At 48.2% G+C, this 19,716-nt stretch overlaps 1 protein-coding gene and 1 long non-coding RNA gene across 16 annotated transcripts in view; one reads left to right on the plus strand and one right to left on the minus strand.

The window, feature by feature from the left end:
* Window positions 1–246: 246 nt before the first annotated feature.
* Window positions 247–19,716, minus strand: part of USP40 (ubiquitin specific peptidase 40) — an 89,995-nt gene continuing 70,525 nt past the window's right edge. For 9 of the 15 annotated variants that reach the window (XM_086719981.1, XM_086719978.1, XM_086719982.1 and 6 more), the window contains 8 exons: window positions 18,026–18,152; window positions 15,924–16,018; window positions 14,500–14,615; window positions 9,880–9,945; window positions 7,484–7,694; window positions 7,248–7,343; window positions 3,650–3,744; window positions 247–2,134 (listed from right to left, as the gene is read on the minus strand). In XM_086719981.1, coding sequence (XP_086576107.1) covers window positions 2,023–2,134; window positions 3,650–3,744; window positions 7,248–7,343; window positions 7,484–7,694; window positions 9,880–9,945; window positions 14,500–14,615; window positions 15,924–16,018; window positions 18,026–18,152 — 918 coding nt within the window. In that variant the 3' untranslated portion in view covers window positions 247–2,022. Of the gene's footprint in view, window positions 2,233–3,095; window positions 3,504–3,649; window positions 3,745–7,247; window positions 7,344–7,483; window positions 7,695–9,879; window positions 9,946–14,097; window positions 14,168–14,499; window positions 14,616–15,788; window positions 15,829–15,923; window positions 16,019–18,025; window positions 18,153–19,716 lie in introns of those variants that run through there. The other 6 variants (XM_086719986.1, XM_086719975.1, XM_086719976.1 and 3 more) reach the window with 6 other exon arrangements.
* LOC147578751 (uncharacterized) lies at window positions 8,286–18,247 on the plus strand. The gene is made up of 2 exons (XR_015255643.1): window positions 8,286–17,658; window positions 17,995–18,247. It is a non-coding gene; the product is annotated as an uncharacterized LOC147578751 (long non-coding RNA).

The following is a 19,716-nucleotide window of genomic DNA, read 5'->3' on the forward strand; positions in this document are numbered from 1 at the left end:
CTGTGGTCCTTCGCGATGAAGTCTGTTCCAGAGAGAAACTGCCATCTTCGAAGGCATGATTTTTGATCATCGAGAAATTCGGGTGCCCCACTCCCCTCCCCTTTTGCCAGAAAAATGTCCTAGTGGAATAAACGTTCTCTGTAATGTAACCACCACTGCCCCTTCTCCAGAAGCTTGCAGTTTCTTCTGGTAGTCTTCCTCAGGAGTCCCCAGAATTTAAATTTCTGAGGCAGGACTGAGACAGCATTTCTAAATATAAACGTTTATTTAGCCTCTGAAGTGGGTTTGGGAACAAAAGCGGCTGGGGCAGGAAACAACAGGTGCACATCAGATGTGGAGACGACAGTGAAGAATGGTTTATTGAACAAGGTCTCACAGCCCCCCCCGGGGCCCCACTCCACCCCCATGTGGAAGGATGGACAGAAGGCCGGCAGGCTCACCGCGGGCCCACGAAGGCACCGTCTGGCGAGGGCTCGGGCTTCTCCACAGCCAAGCTCTTTAGTTATTACGTCACCATTTTATGACCTTACCACGAAGGGACCGACCACGGAGCTCGTGTGAACGGAACAGCTTCTACGCCGAGGGGTGGGCTTCCAGCCACGGCCCCCCTCGCGTCTAGCGTTGGTGGCCGCGCAAGGTGCATCCGTGGAGCCCGTCTACACCCTCGGGCAGATCCAGCCCCTGGGGCCCGAGAGCAGCCTGCGGTCCAGGTCTGGCTTCTCACGGCGCCACCGCTTTAGTCCAAACGGGGATGCGACCCGGGGCCCGACGCCAGACACGCGCACGGAGGCCCAGGTCTCCCATGGCGGCTGGGACCGTGCTAGGAGCGGGGCGGGGCCAGGCCGCTCGGAAGCAGCCAGCTCTGTGGACACACGGCTCATGCCGCGGCTGGGACGCTGGCCCGCACCTGTCCTCCCGCCACCGAGTGCGGTGTCAGCGGCGGCGGGGAGGGGAGGCGATGGCCTCGCGACGAGAGCTGCCGCAAAGCCTCATCTGAGGTAAGAGAGCACGTTACCTTCTCGGGAACCCTGCTCCGGCCCAGCTGGAATCTGCGTGCACCATCCCAGTGTCCTGGTCAACGGGCTTGGGGACAGATGTAGGTCTGTCACAGATACCGCTGAGGTCTTTATTAGCCAAGCTTAATTAGGAGGAACAGAATCCTGGTTTAGGTTTTCTGTTTTGAGGACACTCGGGACCATCAGCCCACGCCAGGCCCGTCTGCCGCGGCCGGGCTTCCGGACACACAGAGGCTCCGGCGTTCACAGCAGCAGCAGCGAGAAGGCTCTGATCACGGACGACACGGGGCAGAGGGCACCTCAGGGCTGCCGAGCTGCCACCGGTGTGGCCACACCCGAGGCTTCCTTCTCTTCAGCAGCGTACACCGAGCCCGAGAGGCCACCCTGTCTCCTCATCCTGGAAAGAGAGCTAACGCTTTAGAATCGGTTTTAACTCCGGTCAAAGGGGGGGATCACGTGCCGCGTGGGGGCCAGAAACACCCTTTGTGTCCCAGCGTGAGCCTGGCCGGCCCGTCGGCGTGAGCTGAGCTGTCAGAATTCTCGTGGACGCGGGGGCAACCTCGTCTGAACCGTGAAGACAGAAGAACGTGAGTGCTTCAGACGGTGGACCCGTCGGAGGGTAGCGACGTGCCGCTTTATCCGTGCCTGCAGTTAACGGGGAACGGGTGAACTTTCTCATACGGATGGCAGCCGGGGTCAGGTGTGGTGCAAGGGCAGCGTGTGACCAGCCACTGTGGGACACCGCCAGGTCTGTGCAAGGCCCCCAGGTGGGGGTGCAGCTCGGCCACGTGATAAAGCACGCTTGTCTGGCCGGGGATGGAACGTCCCTCTGCCCGTGATAAACGGAGGGTCTGGAATCCCATCCGCAGGAGGCGGAAAACCACACGCGTGCGCGCACGGCCGCACCCGGTGAGCCGTGGGGGGAGCAGCGCGCCCATGCCCACCACCCGCCGGTACCGGCACCGCTGGGGTGCGGAGGCCACGGGGACGTCGCTGGCTGCCCGCACTATCTGAAACTCCCGACGTGGATGGAAAGAGACGCTTCTGGTGCACGGGGCCGGGCAGGCGTCTTGACACCAGAGAAGACGTCACTGCTCTGCACACGGAGGGTTTCTTGGCTGCGGGAGACAGGAGAGGCTGTCATAGACTCATGGTCGTGGACACCACAGGCCTCACCGGGTTGGGGGATTTGGAATGACTCTGAAATTCATTCCAGCTTTTTAAAAAAAAAAAAAACTTTAGATGTTTATTTTTGAGAGAGAGAAACAGAGACAGAGTGCAAGCGGGGGAGGGGCGGAGAGAAAAGAAGACACAGAATCCAAAGCAGGCTCCCGGCCCGGAGCTGTCAGCAAAGAGCCTGATGCAGGGCTTGAACCCACGAATCGTGAGATCATGACCTGAGCCGAAGCTTAACCAACTGGGCCACCCAGGCACCCCGGTTCCAACTTCTTAGGGTTAAGTTACGACGGGCCACAAGGACGCGTGTTTGCAATTTTGACAGGTATTTACAAACTGTTCAGTCGGAGGACCTCAATTTACGCCTCCCCTGCCCCCGCCTCGCCAACCCTATGTCAGGACAATGGGCTTTTGCACGTTGTCCACACAGTGGGTCAGACTTGGGGCCTTTTCCAATCTGCCAGATGAAAACGTCTCATGGCAGAGTGATCTTTACCTTTTGAATCAACGTGTTAAGCTCGACAGACGCAAGGATCTGAAACGTCCAGCCCCGTGGACTGCTGTGGGTGTGGTGCCAGAGTGACACTGCCTCCCGCTTGACCCTCTCTTCCTTGTGGTTTGTTCCGGCCCCGCCGGGTGCCCCTGGCAGCATGCCTGACACATCGGTACCCAAGGTGGGGACGGGTAGGAGGAGGTGAAGAGTAGGAGGTGAGCAGGGGCTCGGGCAGGTGGGTTACGTCGAAGGCTGCGGCAGTAACTTGGGTAAGAAGCAATCAGAACAGGGAAAAGCCAGCTGAGGACTCAGACTTCAGGAGCCTGGAAGCAGGGAGCAGATCGGGAGGACCGTGGCGCCCCTGATAGGGCCTGCATGGGGGTGACACGGACACGGGGGTGAGAGCCCCGTTCAGGCACATGGAGTCTCAAGTATCAATACTGATGGAACATTCCAGCAGATTCTGGTAAGTGTACCTGGTTTATGGGTGGGGGGAAGGGGATCGGGGGGAGAGGTGAGCTCCACGAAGAGGAAGGAGAGAGTCCACATTGGCAGAGTGGGGAGAGAGCGGGGAGGGCGCGGGGTTGGCGTGAACAGGGCGGTGCTGAAGGGCAGTGAGCGGGCAGGCAGAGGCTGGAGCCGCTCTGTGACGGCGGTGCTCGTCTGTCCAGGAGACCCAGGGGTGCCGGCGTCTGGAGGAAAAGGCCCAGCAAGTGGCAGAGGGGAGGCGGGAGACCAGACCAGGGTGCGGGGGGAGGGTTTCCTCCTAGTGACTTGTTGCCCATGTCGCCCGGGCTGTGTCCCTGTTCCCGGAAAGCCTGTCAGGAGGTGACCAAAGGAGCATGTACAAGCATGGACAGCGGAGAAGGATCCCTGTCCGAGCCTCGATCAAGAGCACAGGTGGGAAGAGCTGCCATCCGGGCCTTCGAGGGGACGCTGCCCGCGTGAGAGAAACTGGCCGTACCTTTTCTGTTTTCCCAGAGCGAGCTGCTTCTGTGTCTCTTTTCCCAGGTCATCTCTGACGGTACTGAAATCTTCATCATCCTCAACCAGGAGATTCTACATTTCAAAATAATGAAGGAACAATGTTTTCGGATCTCTTCTTAGCCTACTTTTAAGGCATATGCAAAAAAATACACCAACAGAAGGATACCTGAACTGACATAAATTAAACAACGAACATAAGACATGCTGGTGCTGGAAATATGCTCTGCCAGCAGTGGAAATGCCACGCCGGCCTCTGAGCACACAGCCCCACCGACAGCCGGCACAGGGGCTCGGACAGAGGACGACATAGGCACAGGGTCCTCCCCGGCCAGGAGCACAGCTGTTTCAGAAATCCTGTCACAGCGGCCACCTGCACACCTCCACAGTGACACCGTGGGCGTCTGTTAACTCTCCGGTGTCCCCAGATGCTGTCCCCACGTTCTCCCGAGGGACCAGACCTCTCCACTCCTGGCACGTGCCATCGGCTTCGTACGTGGACATCATTCACCATGAGCCCTGGCCACCCCCCCCTCCCCCCTGTCCCGGCTCAGCACATGGGGACACGTCGCTTGTGCGACAGCACATGGCTCTGACGCTGAGCAGTGCTCACAGGAACATGTGCATCCCAAAATGGCCATTCTGACGCTCGCCACCTGCCACCGTCTTGTGTGGCTGACCACCTCCGTCGTGTGGCTTTGGGAGGGGCAGCTACGTGCTAAGATACTGAGGACACGCAGGAGGGTTTTGCTGCTTTTACAAGTAGCTCTCAGGTGAGAAAAAGTAACAAATACGATACGATTTCTGTTCCAGTAAGTGCTGCACGAGGAACCTTTATTCGGGTAAGTGGTGTATGATGTGCTTTTTAAAAACTGAGAAAAGCTGACTGCAAAGTAAGAGGAAATACAGAGGTAACGGGCCGATGTCCACGTCCTCAGAGCGGTACCTGCAAGACTGCAGGCGTGTGGCCCGAGACCCCTACTCCTACGGGAGGTCACGGGGAAAAACGGAGGTGAACGTATACATGTGGACGGTGCCGGGTAGATGAAAAAGCTGCTCAGTGACCGCTATTAACACCACTGACCTCTGACCACATTTGCACATTTGTTTTCCAAGGAAAACTCATATTCCGCCGCTGGCCCCCCGCCTGTCAGAGGCCAGTGCTCCGTGGAGGTGAGCCTGGTTGTTGCTGTCCTCCCTCCGCCCCGATTACTACCCAGGACTGCGGCCCTCTGGGACCCTCCGCACTTTACAGGATTTTACATTTCCTGTAAATGACCACTTTGTGACTTTGTTTTCAACCCTAAGTGGAGGTCTGTCCGCGTTGACCTACGTCGCCCTGATTTACGGATTTTAACTGCCGTGTTCTAGATCACCACGTTAATACCTTTCTTCGTTTTATCTGTCCCCTTTCTGAGGATCACTGAAGTTCTTCCGACCTATGCTGAGGTGAGCCCTCCGCACGTCTCCTCACTCGTGTGTGAGCTGATTCAGGTTGTGTCTAGGAATGGCCGGGGTTTGCTATGCACAAGCATCGTCCTGCCCGGCGTGGACTTGTCTCCGGTGCCAGCCCGCGTGCGCCCCTGCCAGAGGCGGCTGCTGCTTCACCTCAAAGGCCCTGCTTCCTGGCCAGTCTCCTCCCAAGAATGGGGCGGGGTGGGGGGGGGGGTGTGTGTTCATCCTCGCCCCGGTCTCCCCTGTCGGGCTGTCTTTCTGTAACTGACTTACAGATGTCCTTCACATTCTGGACCATCATCCTTGTGACCGATCTTGTTCCTCTTTGTGGCTTGCCTTTTCACTGTCATTTCCTTTGATGAACTAAAATTTTTACTCTTTGTTTAGAGAGAGAGAGAATCTCAAGCAAGCTCCACACTCAGTGCGGAGCTCAACGTGGGGCTCGACCCCACGACCCTGGGATCGGGACTTGATTTCAGCTCAAGAGTCAGACGCTCAACTGACTGAGCCCCTCAGGTGCCCCTGTAATTTTTACTTTTAGTGCAGATTTATCCATCCTTTTCTTTTGGTCTGTGCTTTTTGTTTCTTATGTTGAGAAAATCCTTATGGCTTAGGTTAAGAAGGATTTCTTAAATCTTCTAAAGGTTGGAAATCACTGCCTTTCACATTTGAGTTTCCATATTGATGTATCTGGTGTGAGCAGAGCTGGATACAGATTTTCCGGGGCCTGAAGCTCAAATAAATTTGGGGACCCTCTTTATGAGAATTTCTCCTGTATGAATAACCCATTTTCCCAGTACCAGTTACTGAATAATCCGTTTTTAATGTCGTTTCAAGTGCCCCCCTCCTGCCTGCCCTTGTCACTTCGTACCTGGTGAGGTGAGCACCCGGACTGTGGTCTTTTATTTACTTATCTACTGTTGGTTTATTTTTGAGAGAGAGAGGAAGACAGAGCCTCTGAAGCGGGCTCCAGGCTCCTCGCTGTCAGCGCAAAGCCCGACGCGGGGCTCGAACTCACGAACCGTGAGATTGTGATCTAAGTTGGACACTCAACCAACCGAGCCACACAGGTGCCCCTGGACCGTGGTCTTTAAACAGCTCGGCTCTCTGCCCTGTGCTCCTGCTCGTGAGTTTATGTCTCTTACTGACCAGCACTAACTTCACAGACGTGGGAAGCATTCTGCTGTCTTTGTACTGTGAGGTGGAATATTGCTGTGTGTCTAACTGAAGCTTCAATACTGCTCAATGTTTTTGGGATCTCTGGAGAGGTCTTCGAAATCTTTTGCCTGGATGCATTCCCGGGTACCTTGTAGTTTTACGTATACCGACCTTGCAGTCTTTTGAATGCTCTTGATCTGAGGGTTTATCTGTACAGTCTCTTGAATCTCCTCTGTAGAACTGCACGTAACGGTTTCATGCTTTCCTTTTAGAATTTCCTTTATTTCTCTCGCAATTTTTTCTTTATTTACTGTTCTTTGGGAAGGGTCCCACTGTTTATTACAATGCTGAATGCAAGTGGTGGGTAAGGGAATACTGGTTCCTTGATGTGAAAATATCAGTCAGCAATTTAATCCTTAGTCAACTTAATATCTGGAAGTTAATTCTTAAATCAAGGATCGAAATGACTAATTCTTAACCTAGAAATACTACAGTGTGAAAAGTAGGTTTGTCCGAGGCAAGCCAGGTGTCTCTGTCACTTATGTAGGAACAGGACACCAGATGAGAGGTGGGAAGCTGTGAAGCTAATTCACCAGGTGCAGACACAGTAGGGATTTGGTATCACGGTGCTCGTTCGGGATGAAAAGAAAAGGAACAAAGTAGGAACGGAAGGAAAGGTCTTCCCCTAATACAGGAACCTACGAAAACCTACGGCAACGCACTGAACGACACAACTTCAAAAGCATTTTTTTCATGTGAGTTAAACCCAGATTAAGGTTTTGATACTGAGGTCCTACTGACCTCATAACGAGCTGCCCAGCTTTCTCTCTTCTGCTTCCCATTCTCTGAAACAATTTCTAGAAGACGGGATTATCTGAGCCTTGAAGAACTGATACAACTTCTCTATAAGATCACTTGATCTTGGTGTTTTACTGAAGTGGTACATTTGCTGTTAAGTAACTTACCTTGATACCAACAGTGTCTCCATCTTTCAAGTAATAAGGTGCTCCCTGCAAATTATCTTGCTTTTTCTTCTTCTTCCTCTTGGTAATTTGCTGGTTCTATAGAGAAATCAAGCATCTTGAATAAAGAAAAGTCAATCTCAGGTTCTCACTAAGTTCCCTATCTGTGGGAAAGCGCACGTGGCCTAGTGACTACACCGGCGAGGCCCAGGCTCTCTGAGAAAGGCCCACAACTTTACCCAGCTGGAGACTGGAAGCCACTCGAACTTTTCGGGGAAGTACTTGGCGATTTCAGTTTTCTCCACGGGAAGAGAGCAGAAGTGGGCGATGCGCTGCCTCAAGGAGCCGGCGGTCCAGCCGCAGGCGGTGTCCCACACCAAGTCCACGTGCGGGGCGTATGCCCTCTTGCCGGGGATGCGCATCTGTGTTCTCAGCACCACGTCGTGAGGCCTGCGCCAGAAAACAGTCGAGTGTCAGACTGAACAAAGTGAGAATGCGGTAACCATGGCGGAGCGTGACGGGCGAAGCCTCCCCGCCCACTCTCCTGGCTTTTCCCAAGACCCTCTGATACTCTTCCCTACTCTGACTTCCTTCGGTGCTGATCTGGCCCCGAGCGGGGCGAAGCTCCCACGCCGAGCCGGGCCAGTGTGCCGAGGTCGCCAGACAGAGCTATGGAACAGGTGCACGAAGGCTGAGCTGCTGCGGGGCGGCCAGGGAGAAGCGGGCAAAGGCTTGGCGCGGGGAAGAGGGGCCCAGGGAGACAAACGCAGAAGGATGGGAGGCGCTGGGCGTGTGGGGTGGTACGGGACATGGGGTTCCAGCTGGAAGGTGGGGAGGGGAGAAGCGGGCACAACTGCTGGGCGTTTAGGGTGCCGAGACCGTGTGGGATTTTAAGTGACGCGTTTCTGTTGTGTGGGTGCTTTCACCAAAAGAAGGGGTGACGTGATGGGGGAACAAGTGGGGGCAGCGGCACGGGGAGGGTGCAGGCGTGGTGAGGCTGGGGGTGGGGGGTGGGGGACTCTGGGGGCTGGTCAAGGACAGGGAGCCGCCAGGGAGGGGGTCCACGCAAGTGCACAGCCTGGTCTGCAAAGGGACACGTACCACTTACAACAGATGTGACCAAGGGTCAGTGTCACTGAGAAAGCACTCACAAACCACTTTTTCATATGACCCCGTTATAAAATCACACAAAATATATGAATTAATTCACACTCACAAAATGCAAATGGCTTATAATTACAAGCCTTTGAGAAATACCCAGTCTTACCAGCAATCAAAGAACTGAAGCAAATGAGAGAAGACAACCATTTCTCATTTATCAGTTTAGCAAACATTCAAACCAACACTGAATACTTGCAACTGAGGGCAAAGTAAGTAATACTACTCATAGACACTGCCTGTGGGAACAGCAGTTGGTGTAACTCACCCAGAAAGGACCCTAACTTTTAAGAAGTGTAAAATATCCATACCATCTGATCCAGAAATCCCCCTCCAGGGAACTACTCCTGGTCATATGGTTGGTATTAAGAATGCACTGTTACGGGCGCCTGGGTGGCTCAGTCGGTTAAGCTTCTGACTTTGCTCAGGTCGTGATCTCACAGTTTGTGAGTTTGAGCCCCGCGTTGGGCTCTGTGCTGACAGCTTGGAGCCTGCTTCGGATTCTGTGTCTCCCTCTCTCTCTGCCCCTCCCACTCTCTCAAAAATAACCGTTAAAAAAAATGGTAAATTAAAAAAAAAGGATGCACTTTTATAAACGCAGAGGGGTTAAATGAAAGTCCTGTCGATGGAGGGCTCCTGGTTACTACACAGCAGGACGAACAGCAGGAATGGCGTTCCCATCACATCAGGTAGAAGCAACCTATTTTATGATACTGATAGAAGGTCTTATAAAATATTTTATATTTTTTAATTTGAGAGAGAGTGAGCGGGGGAGGGGCAGAGAGAGAATCCCGAGCAGGCTCCACACTGTCAGGACAGAGCCCCACGTGGGGCTCGAACTCACAAACTGTGAGATCGTGACCTGAGCCGAAACCAAGAGTTGGACACTTAACCGACTAGCCACCCAGGTGCCCCTAAAAGACTTTCTTGTAATGAGAAAAGAAATAGGAAGGTTGATTACAGACCCCTTAGGGGTGTTTCTTTATTCAATAATTAGTGACCATGACGCAGGCACTGTTCTAGGTACTGCGGCAAGAGCAGTGACCAAAACACAAAGGATGTGTTCTCACAAGGCTTACATCCCAGCAGTGGGAGACCAGTAACACATAATTCGGTACGTATATGTCAGGCACTGTGAACACGAAAAAGTAGGGTGGGGGGGGGGCAGTGACAGGTGCTGTGCTAAGTCAGTCTGACAACAGACTACCTCAGTGCACTGGTGAGAGCTGGGAGTGAGCAGCTTCCTACACTTTGAGATCATTACGGAGTCAGTATGCATTTGTGACTCACTGTTTTCATGGAAAACTGAGTTCTAAATTCCAGACACCAGACATACAGACACATCTGCAGAACACAATCTGGTTTAAGCTGCCATGCTACTCAAGCAGTGGGAAAAAACCCTTCACTACTGATCACATTAAGTTTTTCAGGAAACTACCCACCTGATGAGACATGTACATGGAATAGGATGGCTTACCCCAAGTTTTCTTCCTTCTGAAGGGGCTCTAGACAGATCTCCGTTTTCCTTCCCAGTTTATACTCCCTGATAAAAGAAATGAAACAAAATACTATTGAGTGACATTTAAGTTTTTAGATTTTTGGGGGGAAAATTCTAAGTTTTCTCTTGAGCAAAAGAATATACTAAATAAGAACACTCGATATTTGAGAGGCAACTATGAACAAATGGATGCCAATAAACTGGACAGGCTGGAAAACAATGGGTAAGTCTTGGAACATACTAGACTTAGTATGCACTAAATAGAAAATCTGAACAGACCAACTACTAGCAAGGGAACTGAATCAGAAAAGTCCAGGACCAGATGGTTTTACTGGTGTGTGTGTGTTTTTATTTTTTAATGTTTATTTTTGAGAGAGAGAGAGCGAGAGCGCAAGCATGAGTTGGGGAGGAGCAGAGAGAGGGAGGGAGACACAGTAGGCTCCACACTGTCAGCACAGAGCCCACCGCAGGGCTCAAACCCACGAACTGCAGGATCATGACCTGAGCCAAAGTAGGATGCTTAACCGACTGAGCCACACAAGCGCCCCACACTGGTTAATTCTAATAAACATTTCAAGAATTAATACCAATCCTCTTCAAGCTCTTTCAAAAAACAGAATAGGGAACACTTGTAAATTTCTATTATGAGGCCAGCCTTACCCTGATACAAAACCTGACTTAGCAAACCAAATTCAATAGTACATTAAAAGAATCCTACACCATGATCAAGGAGAATTTATTGCAGGGATGTAAGAGTGATTCAATATCGGCAAATCAATCAATGTGATACAGTAACAAAACTAAGGGTACATATCTCATCATCTCAATAGAGGAAGAAAGAGCATTTGACCAAAATTCTACATCCTTTCCTGATAAATATTCTCAATACAATGAGTAGAGACAAAACGCAACTTGACATAATAAAGGCCATATATGACAAGCTCACAGCTAACATGCTGAGTGGTAAAGCCTGCAAGCCCTTCCTCTACCATCAGGAGTAAGAAGACGCCTGCTCTCGCTGCCCTCGTTCAGCACAGTCCTGGAAGTCCTTCCGAGAGCAATGAAACACGGAGTAGAAAAGGCATTCAAATCAAAAAGAAATAAGTAAAACTGTCTCCAGTTACAGATGACATATTATATATAGGAAACCCTAAACACCAAAGAACTATTAAAATAAATGAATTCAGTAAAGTCTCAGGATACAAAGTCAGTATACACAAATCATTTAATGTTTTACACACTAACAGTGAACTATCAGGAAGACTAATTAAGAAAACAGTCCCATTTACGAGCATTGAAAAGAATAAAATACGCAGGAAGAGATTTTAACCCAGGAGGCAAAAGATCGATATGCTGAAGACACTGATGACAGAAACTCTCTGAAGAAACAAGTAAGTGGAAAAGAAATTCCACGTTTGTGAATTGGAAGAATATTGTTAAAATGTCCACAATTACCCAGAGATAGCTATAGACTCGATGCAATCTCTATCGAAATTTCAATGGCATTTTTCACCGAAACAGAAAACCAATTCTAAAATTTGTATGGAACTGCAAAAGATCCCAAAGAGCCAAAGCAATCTTGAGAAAGAACAAAGCTGGAGACATCACCCTTCCTGATTTCAAACTACAGTAACCAAAACAATATGGTTTTGCCATAAAAACAGACACAAAGACCAATGGAGAAGAACAGAGACCTCAGCAGTGAACCCGTGCACGTACGGCCCATGAGTTTACAACAAAGGAGCCAAGACTCCGCACTGGGGAGAGGAGAGTCTCTTCAACAGACGGTGCTGGGAAAACCGGACAGCCACGTGCAAAAGAACGGAACTGATCGCTCTCTTACGCTGCACACAAAAATCTGCTCAAAAACTCTTCCTTGGAAGCCAAGCGGCCTCGCTCGCTTTCTGCCGCCACCTTGAGGGGAAAAGCAGGCCGTGGTGAAGCCGAGCGGCAGCTGCCCCGGAAGCGGTGCGCCGGCCGCGGGGGGGCAAGATGCGGGCCGCTGTCTGCTCTGTGCCACGGACAGCTACTGGCACAGCTGGAGCCTCGCATGCCCCTGCGGCCGGGCGCAGCGGGGCGACATCAGCCCTGTCCTGTTACACCGAGGGCGCTGTGGTCCCGTGCACAAGTGACTATGGTCGGTGATCTGGGAACAGCGGAGCCTGCAGCACTTAAGGACAGTCGATTCCTGCGCGTGAACTGGGCCCGAGGCGATGCACATCATCTCAGTGTCTTACGTGGTCCCAGAAGATCGGTTTCACTACATCAGTGGCAGTTTATTTTGTGGACGTGATAGACCCACAACTCTCATCGGTGGCCATTTACATTCACTTCAGTGCCATCCCTACTGCCAGACCCGGGCTGCTGGAAGGTCAGAGTAATGCCAGATGCGTGCCTTCAACTCAGACCGCATTCGTCACGGTGGATCCCGCGTTGTCTTCAGTAGACAGTCGCTTTGGTAGCCCCAGTGAGAGCTCCACGCCACCGCACCTCCGTCAGACCTGACCACCCTTCCCGCATTACCGGTGTATTAAAATGACTGAATACGAACATTAAGCACCCCACGAACCTGGGCTGATGGAGAGACTGTAGAGAAAATGAAAAAAAGATCCACGGGGGCACATCTTGGGTGGGGGGTGGGGGGAGCATGGGAGGAGGGAAATGACTAATGAAGCTAATTAAGAGAATTAAGAGGAGAATTCAAATCTGCTTTCTACTCTCATTAACAATTAGCAGGGCACTGGCCAGAGTCTGTACCCTGTGTTTTACCTTAACAACATTCTACTTACTCTTGGTATATTTAAGCGTTGTAAGGAAATGTGTTTCAATCAAAACCGAACATGAGATAAAGGAAAGAGATGTGGCGTTTGCAACACTCTATCTATCGCAAACGCTTTTGTTGTGTCTCTGTAAAACACAGCGTACGTATGCATGTAAGTGTAAGTGTTCTCGTCCTAATGTTGCTACTTCCATGGCAAAGAAGAAAAAAAAAAAAAAGAATGGAAAAAAAAAGAAAAAAATTGGAAAAAAATCAGGCTTATAGCAGCTACTGTGTAGAAATTTCCCCCTACTTCTAATTTGCTGAAACAAGAAAAAAAATCTTTTATTTGTGATATTTTTCAGAGACATGTGCTCTAATATGGTGTATTTATATAATACAAACTTAAAAAAAAAAGCAACTCAAAATGGATTAAAGACTTGAATGAAAGGCCACAAACCACAGAACTCCTAGAAGAAAACACAGGAGGTAGGCTCCCTGACATTGGCCTTGGCGATGACTTTTTTGGATTTGGTACCGATACCAAAAGGAAAAGCCAAGAAAAGCAAAAATAAGTGGGACTGACTGCATCAAATTAAAAAGCTTTTGCACAGCAAAGGAAACCATCAGTCAATGAAAAAGCAAGCTATGAAATGGGTGAAAATACCTGCAAATCATCTATGTGATAAAGGGTTAAGAAAGAACCCAGAAAGCTCAAAAGCAAGAAACCTCCGAAACAGTCCAGTAAAAAAATGGGCAGAGGAACCGAATAGACACTTTCCTGAAGAAGATCTACAGGTGGCCAAAAGGCACGTGAAAAGGTGAACATCACTCCTCATCAAGGAAATACAAATCGCAACCACCCTGAGATGCCACCTCCCACTAGCATCAGGAAGACGAGATAAGTGCTGGCGAGGGTGTGGAGAAAAGGGAGCCCTGTGCACTGTTGGTGGGAATGTAAATTGGTGAAGCCAGTTTTCTGGAGGTTCCTCAAAAAATTAAAAATAGAATTGCCAATATGACCTAGCACTTCTGGGTATGCACGGAAAGGAAAACAAAATCTCCAATAGGTACTATTCACAGCAGCATTATTCACAACAGCCAGGATTTGGAAACACCTAAGTGTCCATCACAGACAATGATGTGGTGTCTATACGTGTAAGCGACAGACTATCATTCGGCCATGGGAAAGAAGGACAGCCTATCGTCTGTGACAACATGGATGGACCTTGAGGACATTATGCGAGTAACGTGGAGTGAGTGAGACAGAGAAAGATAAATCCTGTACGATCTCACAAATATGTGGAATCTGAAAAGGCCGGACTCCTAGGAACAGAGTACGTGACGGTTTCTTGGGCTGCAGGAAAAGAGGAGATGCTGATCACAGAGTCCAAACGTCCGGGAGGAAGGCAAGTGAGGTCTGAGGCTCTAACGTACAGCCCAGCTCTTCCCGTTCACAGTGCTGTATCCCATATTTGAAAGTTGCTAGGAGAGCAGATCTTGAATGTTCTTACCACGAAAAAGAAATGGTAATTATGTGATGCGATGCAGGTGTTCGCTAACGCTATGGTGGCAATCATTCGAAATTTACACAGTGCTAACATGTCAATTATATCTCAATAAAGCTTGAAAAAAACCTCAAAATTCTGTTCACGGTAGCTGAAGCACAGTAAAACCACACAAAGCTACATTTATGCTTAATGTGGCAAACTAAAGGCCCAGAGTTTCTGCTTCAAAGCGTCTACCTGACAACAGGCTACCTGCCTTCTCCCCCGGCCTCTCACTACCTGGTACCACAGCGGTGGAGGAAATGGAAGACAGAGTATCGAGGGGGAACCTACTTGAGTTGCTGCAGGTTGGTCCGTAAAAGCCTGCTGGGGCGCTTACTTTCCAAGGTCCAGGCTCTAAGGAAGGCTGGGGACGGGATGACGAAATCAGAGGAGGACAAGGTCATGGCCTAGAAAAGAAACAAGACGTTTCTCCAATGGTGTGAAAAAGCACTCCCGCAACATGTATTGTTTTGGACGAAACTGAAGCCCTACACAATGTCATCTGAGGGAAAGAGTATCTCGCATAATGATAAAATCTATCAAAAAAAAAATCTCAGGGATATCGCTTGAATGAAATCAGTCCAGTTACTGTTGTATTCCTCTCTAGGGAAACCAGCTTGTGGGATAAGTGAATTTTCTATTGAGCCATAAGCTCCTTTTAAATCATGTTTTAGAAAATGAAACTTAGAAATTAATTTCTATGAGTATAACTCACAAGAGCTCCAGTGAAAGCAAGGGGTTCATCATCCGCTTTCTTTACCGTTAACGTAGTTCTTCAGAGTTTCCTCAGTCAGTGAAAGAACTTGAATTTGAAATGTTTCGGAATCTTTGGATGCAACTGCTAGGCCTCAACTTCTGCACTAATTTTGCAGGGGCTGAGAACTATTTATAGATTTAGGTTGTAGTATATAAAATGGCCAGTATTCATTTTTTATCTAAAAACCGCAATTTTGTATCTCTCAATCCAATAGAAGACAAAAAAGTCTCCCCTCCTGTCCCTCATGGGAATAAGACCGTTTGCTGCTTCTGAGGAAGGTTATTTCATACACCGAGGACACAACAGGAAAGTCAAGCTCAGCCACTGATACTCAATTGGACACCCCGATTTTTTTTTTTTTAAGAGAAAGGGATGCCCAGTAACAGTAAGATGCTTCTTAAGCATTTTGTGTTGTTTTCAATCCAGCCTTTCCATTTGGACCGAATGCCCTTTCTCTACTAATGTTAATACAGAAGAAAATGTTACAGTATCCAGTTTGACACCCTACCGTAAAGCTGATGTCTGGACCTGGGAGACAGATAACACGTCTTTTAACGGACAACGCTTGACACATGGATCACGATGATACAAAAACAATGTAAATAAAGGGGTAAAGTGAATGCTTTACAGATGTTTCAATAAATCATGTTTCCTTACAGACATCAAAATGAACATATGCTGCAAGCCACTGAGGACAAATTGAAATGAAAGCACACAGCATGCCTGTCAGAGTGGGGGGAAATGAAAGGCACAAGGCCAGTGGCAGAAACAAACACCAGGGGCCGTCTGAGCCATATGCGTGAGTCGCCTGTTGGGTACTTACCACTGAACATGGCATATAACACATGCCATATCAGAACAGACTGTAAGTGAGGCAAAAGGAAATAGAAGAAGATATTAATATCTCACTGGAAGAAGCCACGCCACCACTAACGTGCGCCACGGGAGCAAGTCTGACCTGGGACTTCAGCTCCAGCAAGGTGGCCTCTTCTGAGATCTCGAGGTCCCCCACGTGGCGGAGGGAAGCCTCTGCATACAGGTCACCTGGAGCGCCTACGAGGGACAGAGCTGGAGGTTAGAGAGGAGCTTTGCCGTGTGTTCGCTTCCTATTTCTGAAATACACGCCATGTTTTGATATTACAAACAGGGTTAGTATAGCTCCATTCAAGAAAGTATGAATCTGAGTTCCTCAAATTGGGTCCCTGGGGACTTGGGAAGGGAGGAGGCCACACCTGGTACACTGGCAGGGAGGGAGGATGCGGTGGGCACAATGCCACGGTTCTCTCACTGCAGTGGGTTTGAGGAGTCTCACGCTTGTGATGTCCTCCTAGAATATTCTCCTCCACATTTTCTCCTTCCTCAGAGAGGACTTTACTAGTAGGATCCTCAGCCCTTACTATTTTACCTTCTTGTTTCTCTCGTGACACTTACCCCAACACGTTTTGTCTGTTTTCTTGTGTGTATGGCTTTCCTACTCTGTCTCCCCAAGACAATGGTCATTTTCCACAGAGGGCAGGCATTCTCCATCTACCCTGTTGGTCTTCCCAGTGTCTGGGATTGGTGGACGCCACATAGTAAATGGCCAGTAAATGTTTACTGACTAAAATTTCCTTGACAGTAAGAAGGACTTTCTACATTTGTTTTAAAAAGGCAAAACCAAAATGTTCTCTTATCTAAAACTCTAGATACAAAAGTTGGTAACTAAATTTAAAACTCATTTTTGCTTTGTTGATTGCTGGGCACAGTGCTAATACACAGTAAGATATCAGATTAAGTAAATTACGTAAAAAAGCTCTTTGTGAGTGGTTCTTCTGTCTTAAGTACACCATGAGCTGATGCCACCAGAAGATACTTTTAGGAAACTCTCAGGAACGAAAACATATTTCCCATATATTGTGATATAGAAGGACTATCAAAAAACGAACTCTTTTGGGGGCGCCTGGGTGGTTGAGCATCCGACCGGCTCAGATCATGATGTCACGGTTCCAGAGTTCGAGCCCCGAGTTGGGTGCTGTGCTGACAGCTTGCAGTCGGGAGCCTGCTTCAGATTCTGGGCCCCTCTCTCTCTGCCCCTCCCCCACTCGTATTCCATCTCTCTCAAAAATGAACATTCAAAAAAAAAAAAACAACTTTTTTCTTTACTTTCATGGAGAAAGACACTGCTTTTTAAGTTTGTATCCAATTCTCTACGTAATTAATATTCTACCACCAAAGCATTTTTAGAATTAGTGCGTATGGAATATAACCCAAACAAACAAAAAAACTTAATGCCAATTTCAGAGGTAATTCAACATGAAGTATTTTATTGCTCCTTACGTATAATCCTGACTTCAGAGTAAGGAGACAACAACGTGACTCATCTGTGTTCATTTCAGTACTGAGGCTTTAAAAGGTAAAAAGAAATATTAAGTGTGTAATACCCCAAGGCACTAGAACCACTAAATAATGAAGTAAAACACAACAAAAGGAAAAAAATATGTAAAGTGTCGGTCCTACCATAAATATATTCTTTATTTAGCTACAAGGAAAACTAACTTGTGTTTTCTCTGTAATGAAGTGAAAATCTTTTTACGACACATTCCAGCTCTCTGCTAGTGACCTCTTGCTCATCACGATGTGCGCGCTCAATTCTGTCCGTGGAGAGCAACTTAGAGTAAAACAGCGTTCGCGCTCCGGCTTCTCAGAAGTCAGAGGTGAGGGGCGGGGACCTGGCGGGGGAGGCAGGAAGGAGGGAGCCAGCAGGTGTGGTCTCTGCCGTGGGGGCTGCAGAGGAGCCCCTGCGGGGACTAAAGACTCAGTGTCCCAATCTGTTACAATAAATGGGCTAAATTCATGAGGACCTTGTGGGGTGAAAACATCTGATACACTGATTAATAAGGATAATAAGAGCCGGCACTTTACAGGGGTTACAAAGCACTGTAGGAAAATAGGACAGTGTTATCGTGGCATGAGTTATGGAATAAACGGGTTTCGATTTTCAGCCTTACGCTGAAGACACGCACTTCCTTTGTCACTTTACTTTTCTTTAGGACACACTGGCTGCCACTGTTGTGTTCTCACCTTGGGTGGAAGTAGCTGTCCAGACCCCACTTGGAGAAGGGGTACCGTCCACCTGGTCCTGATGACTCTTCCAATGACCGGAGGGACCCCCAGGCTGGTACCACCAGATGGGCACCTTCAGGAAACCCTGAAGAATGGAGCATTTCTAACTTCTGTGACGTACATGAATGGAGTGAATTTCTACTTCCACAGAGAGAAATATCTTGATAACAGAAGACGTTCCTGAATGTATTACTTTTCTTTTTAGATTACTAACTGCCATACGCTACATCTGTTTATTGTTTTTACAATCAAAAGTTTAAGATCGGGGCTCTTGGGTGGCTCAGTTGGTTAAGCACCAGACTCTTGATTTAGGCTCAGGTCGTGATCTTGTGGTTTGTGAGATCGGGCCCTGCGTCAGGCTCTGTGCCATCAGCGCAGAGCCTGCTTGCAATTCTCTCTCTTCCTTGCCCCTCTCCTGCTCTCTCCCAAAATAAATTAAAAAAAAAAAAAGTTTAAAGTCATAAAAATTAGTCTTTGGGATGGATGACTGGGATCCAGTGTTCTTTGCTTTGAAGTATCTTAGTAGATACACTTACTTGTAGTATCTTACCACAATAAATGACAAGTATAAACAAGATAACAATGTATTTAACAGAATAAACTGTACAAATATTTTCAGGCATTGTAAGAGCTCCACTAGTACAATGCACCTGTTAGAAGCAGTTTTCACTCATTAAAATTCCTAAAGGAACTTTATAAAGAAGGAAGAACCTATTGCTCTAAGTTGGGATTCCTATATACAAACTACAGGAAATAAAGCTGATATATTAGCCCACGTACACAAAGCCACAGATGCAAACTGTTTACGGTGGCAAAAACCACAAACCGGTTACATTATGGTAGGCCATAACCTTTGACAAAGTGATTTCAGTTCTAGGAACTTATCCCGTAGATACATGCGTGCAAATGGCACATATGCGATATTTTTTGCAGTGTTATTTGTATCAACAAGAGACTGGAAACCACCTAAAACCTTGAAAAGAGACTGGTTGGATAAACCACGGTACCTCCACACAATGGACTATATTACATAGCCATCAAACAATGAAATAGCTGTATGTATACTAACATAACATATATATGGAGATAAAATATTCATGAAGAAAGGGAGGTACAGAAAAAGAATTGCATATGATCTTTTGTGTAAAGAAAAACATGCATGTACACAAACATGTATGTATGTGCTACGTATATACACATACACACGTGTGTGCATATGTGTGCATTAAAAAGTATATACTTCTGGAAGGATACAGTGGAAACTGGTTGCCTACAGAGGGAGGGCACTGACCAGCTGGAGGGCAGGAGGGATGCTTATTTTTCCTGGCCCCGCTTTTTATACACTTTAAATTTTGTATTATGAATATTACCCATTAAAAAGTTCACTTTAAAGGTCATGGAATAAAACAGAATTCTAAGAAGTGATGCAGAAGAATAAGGTGTGTGCTGATATGAGATCCTCAGGATACAGTAAGTGAATAAAAACAAAAACCAAGTGTAAAACAATGCAAAGAATACGACCCCCTTCACGTAAACGTTAGAAGGGAACACACATATCCTTCTGTACCATTCTGCATACAAACAGGCATCAGTTTTTTCTTGGAAGGATATGCAAGGGAAAGTAAATTCATTCTCTCTCTGGGGAGAAA

Source organism: Puma concolor, chromosome C1 (assembly GCF_028749965.1).
Source record: "Puma concolor isolate L17-30 chromosome C1, mPumCon1.1.hap2, whole genome shotgun sequence".
Classification (NCBI taxonomy): Eukaryota; Metazoa; Chordata; class Mammalia; order Carnivora; family Felidae; genus Puma; species Puma concolor.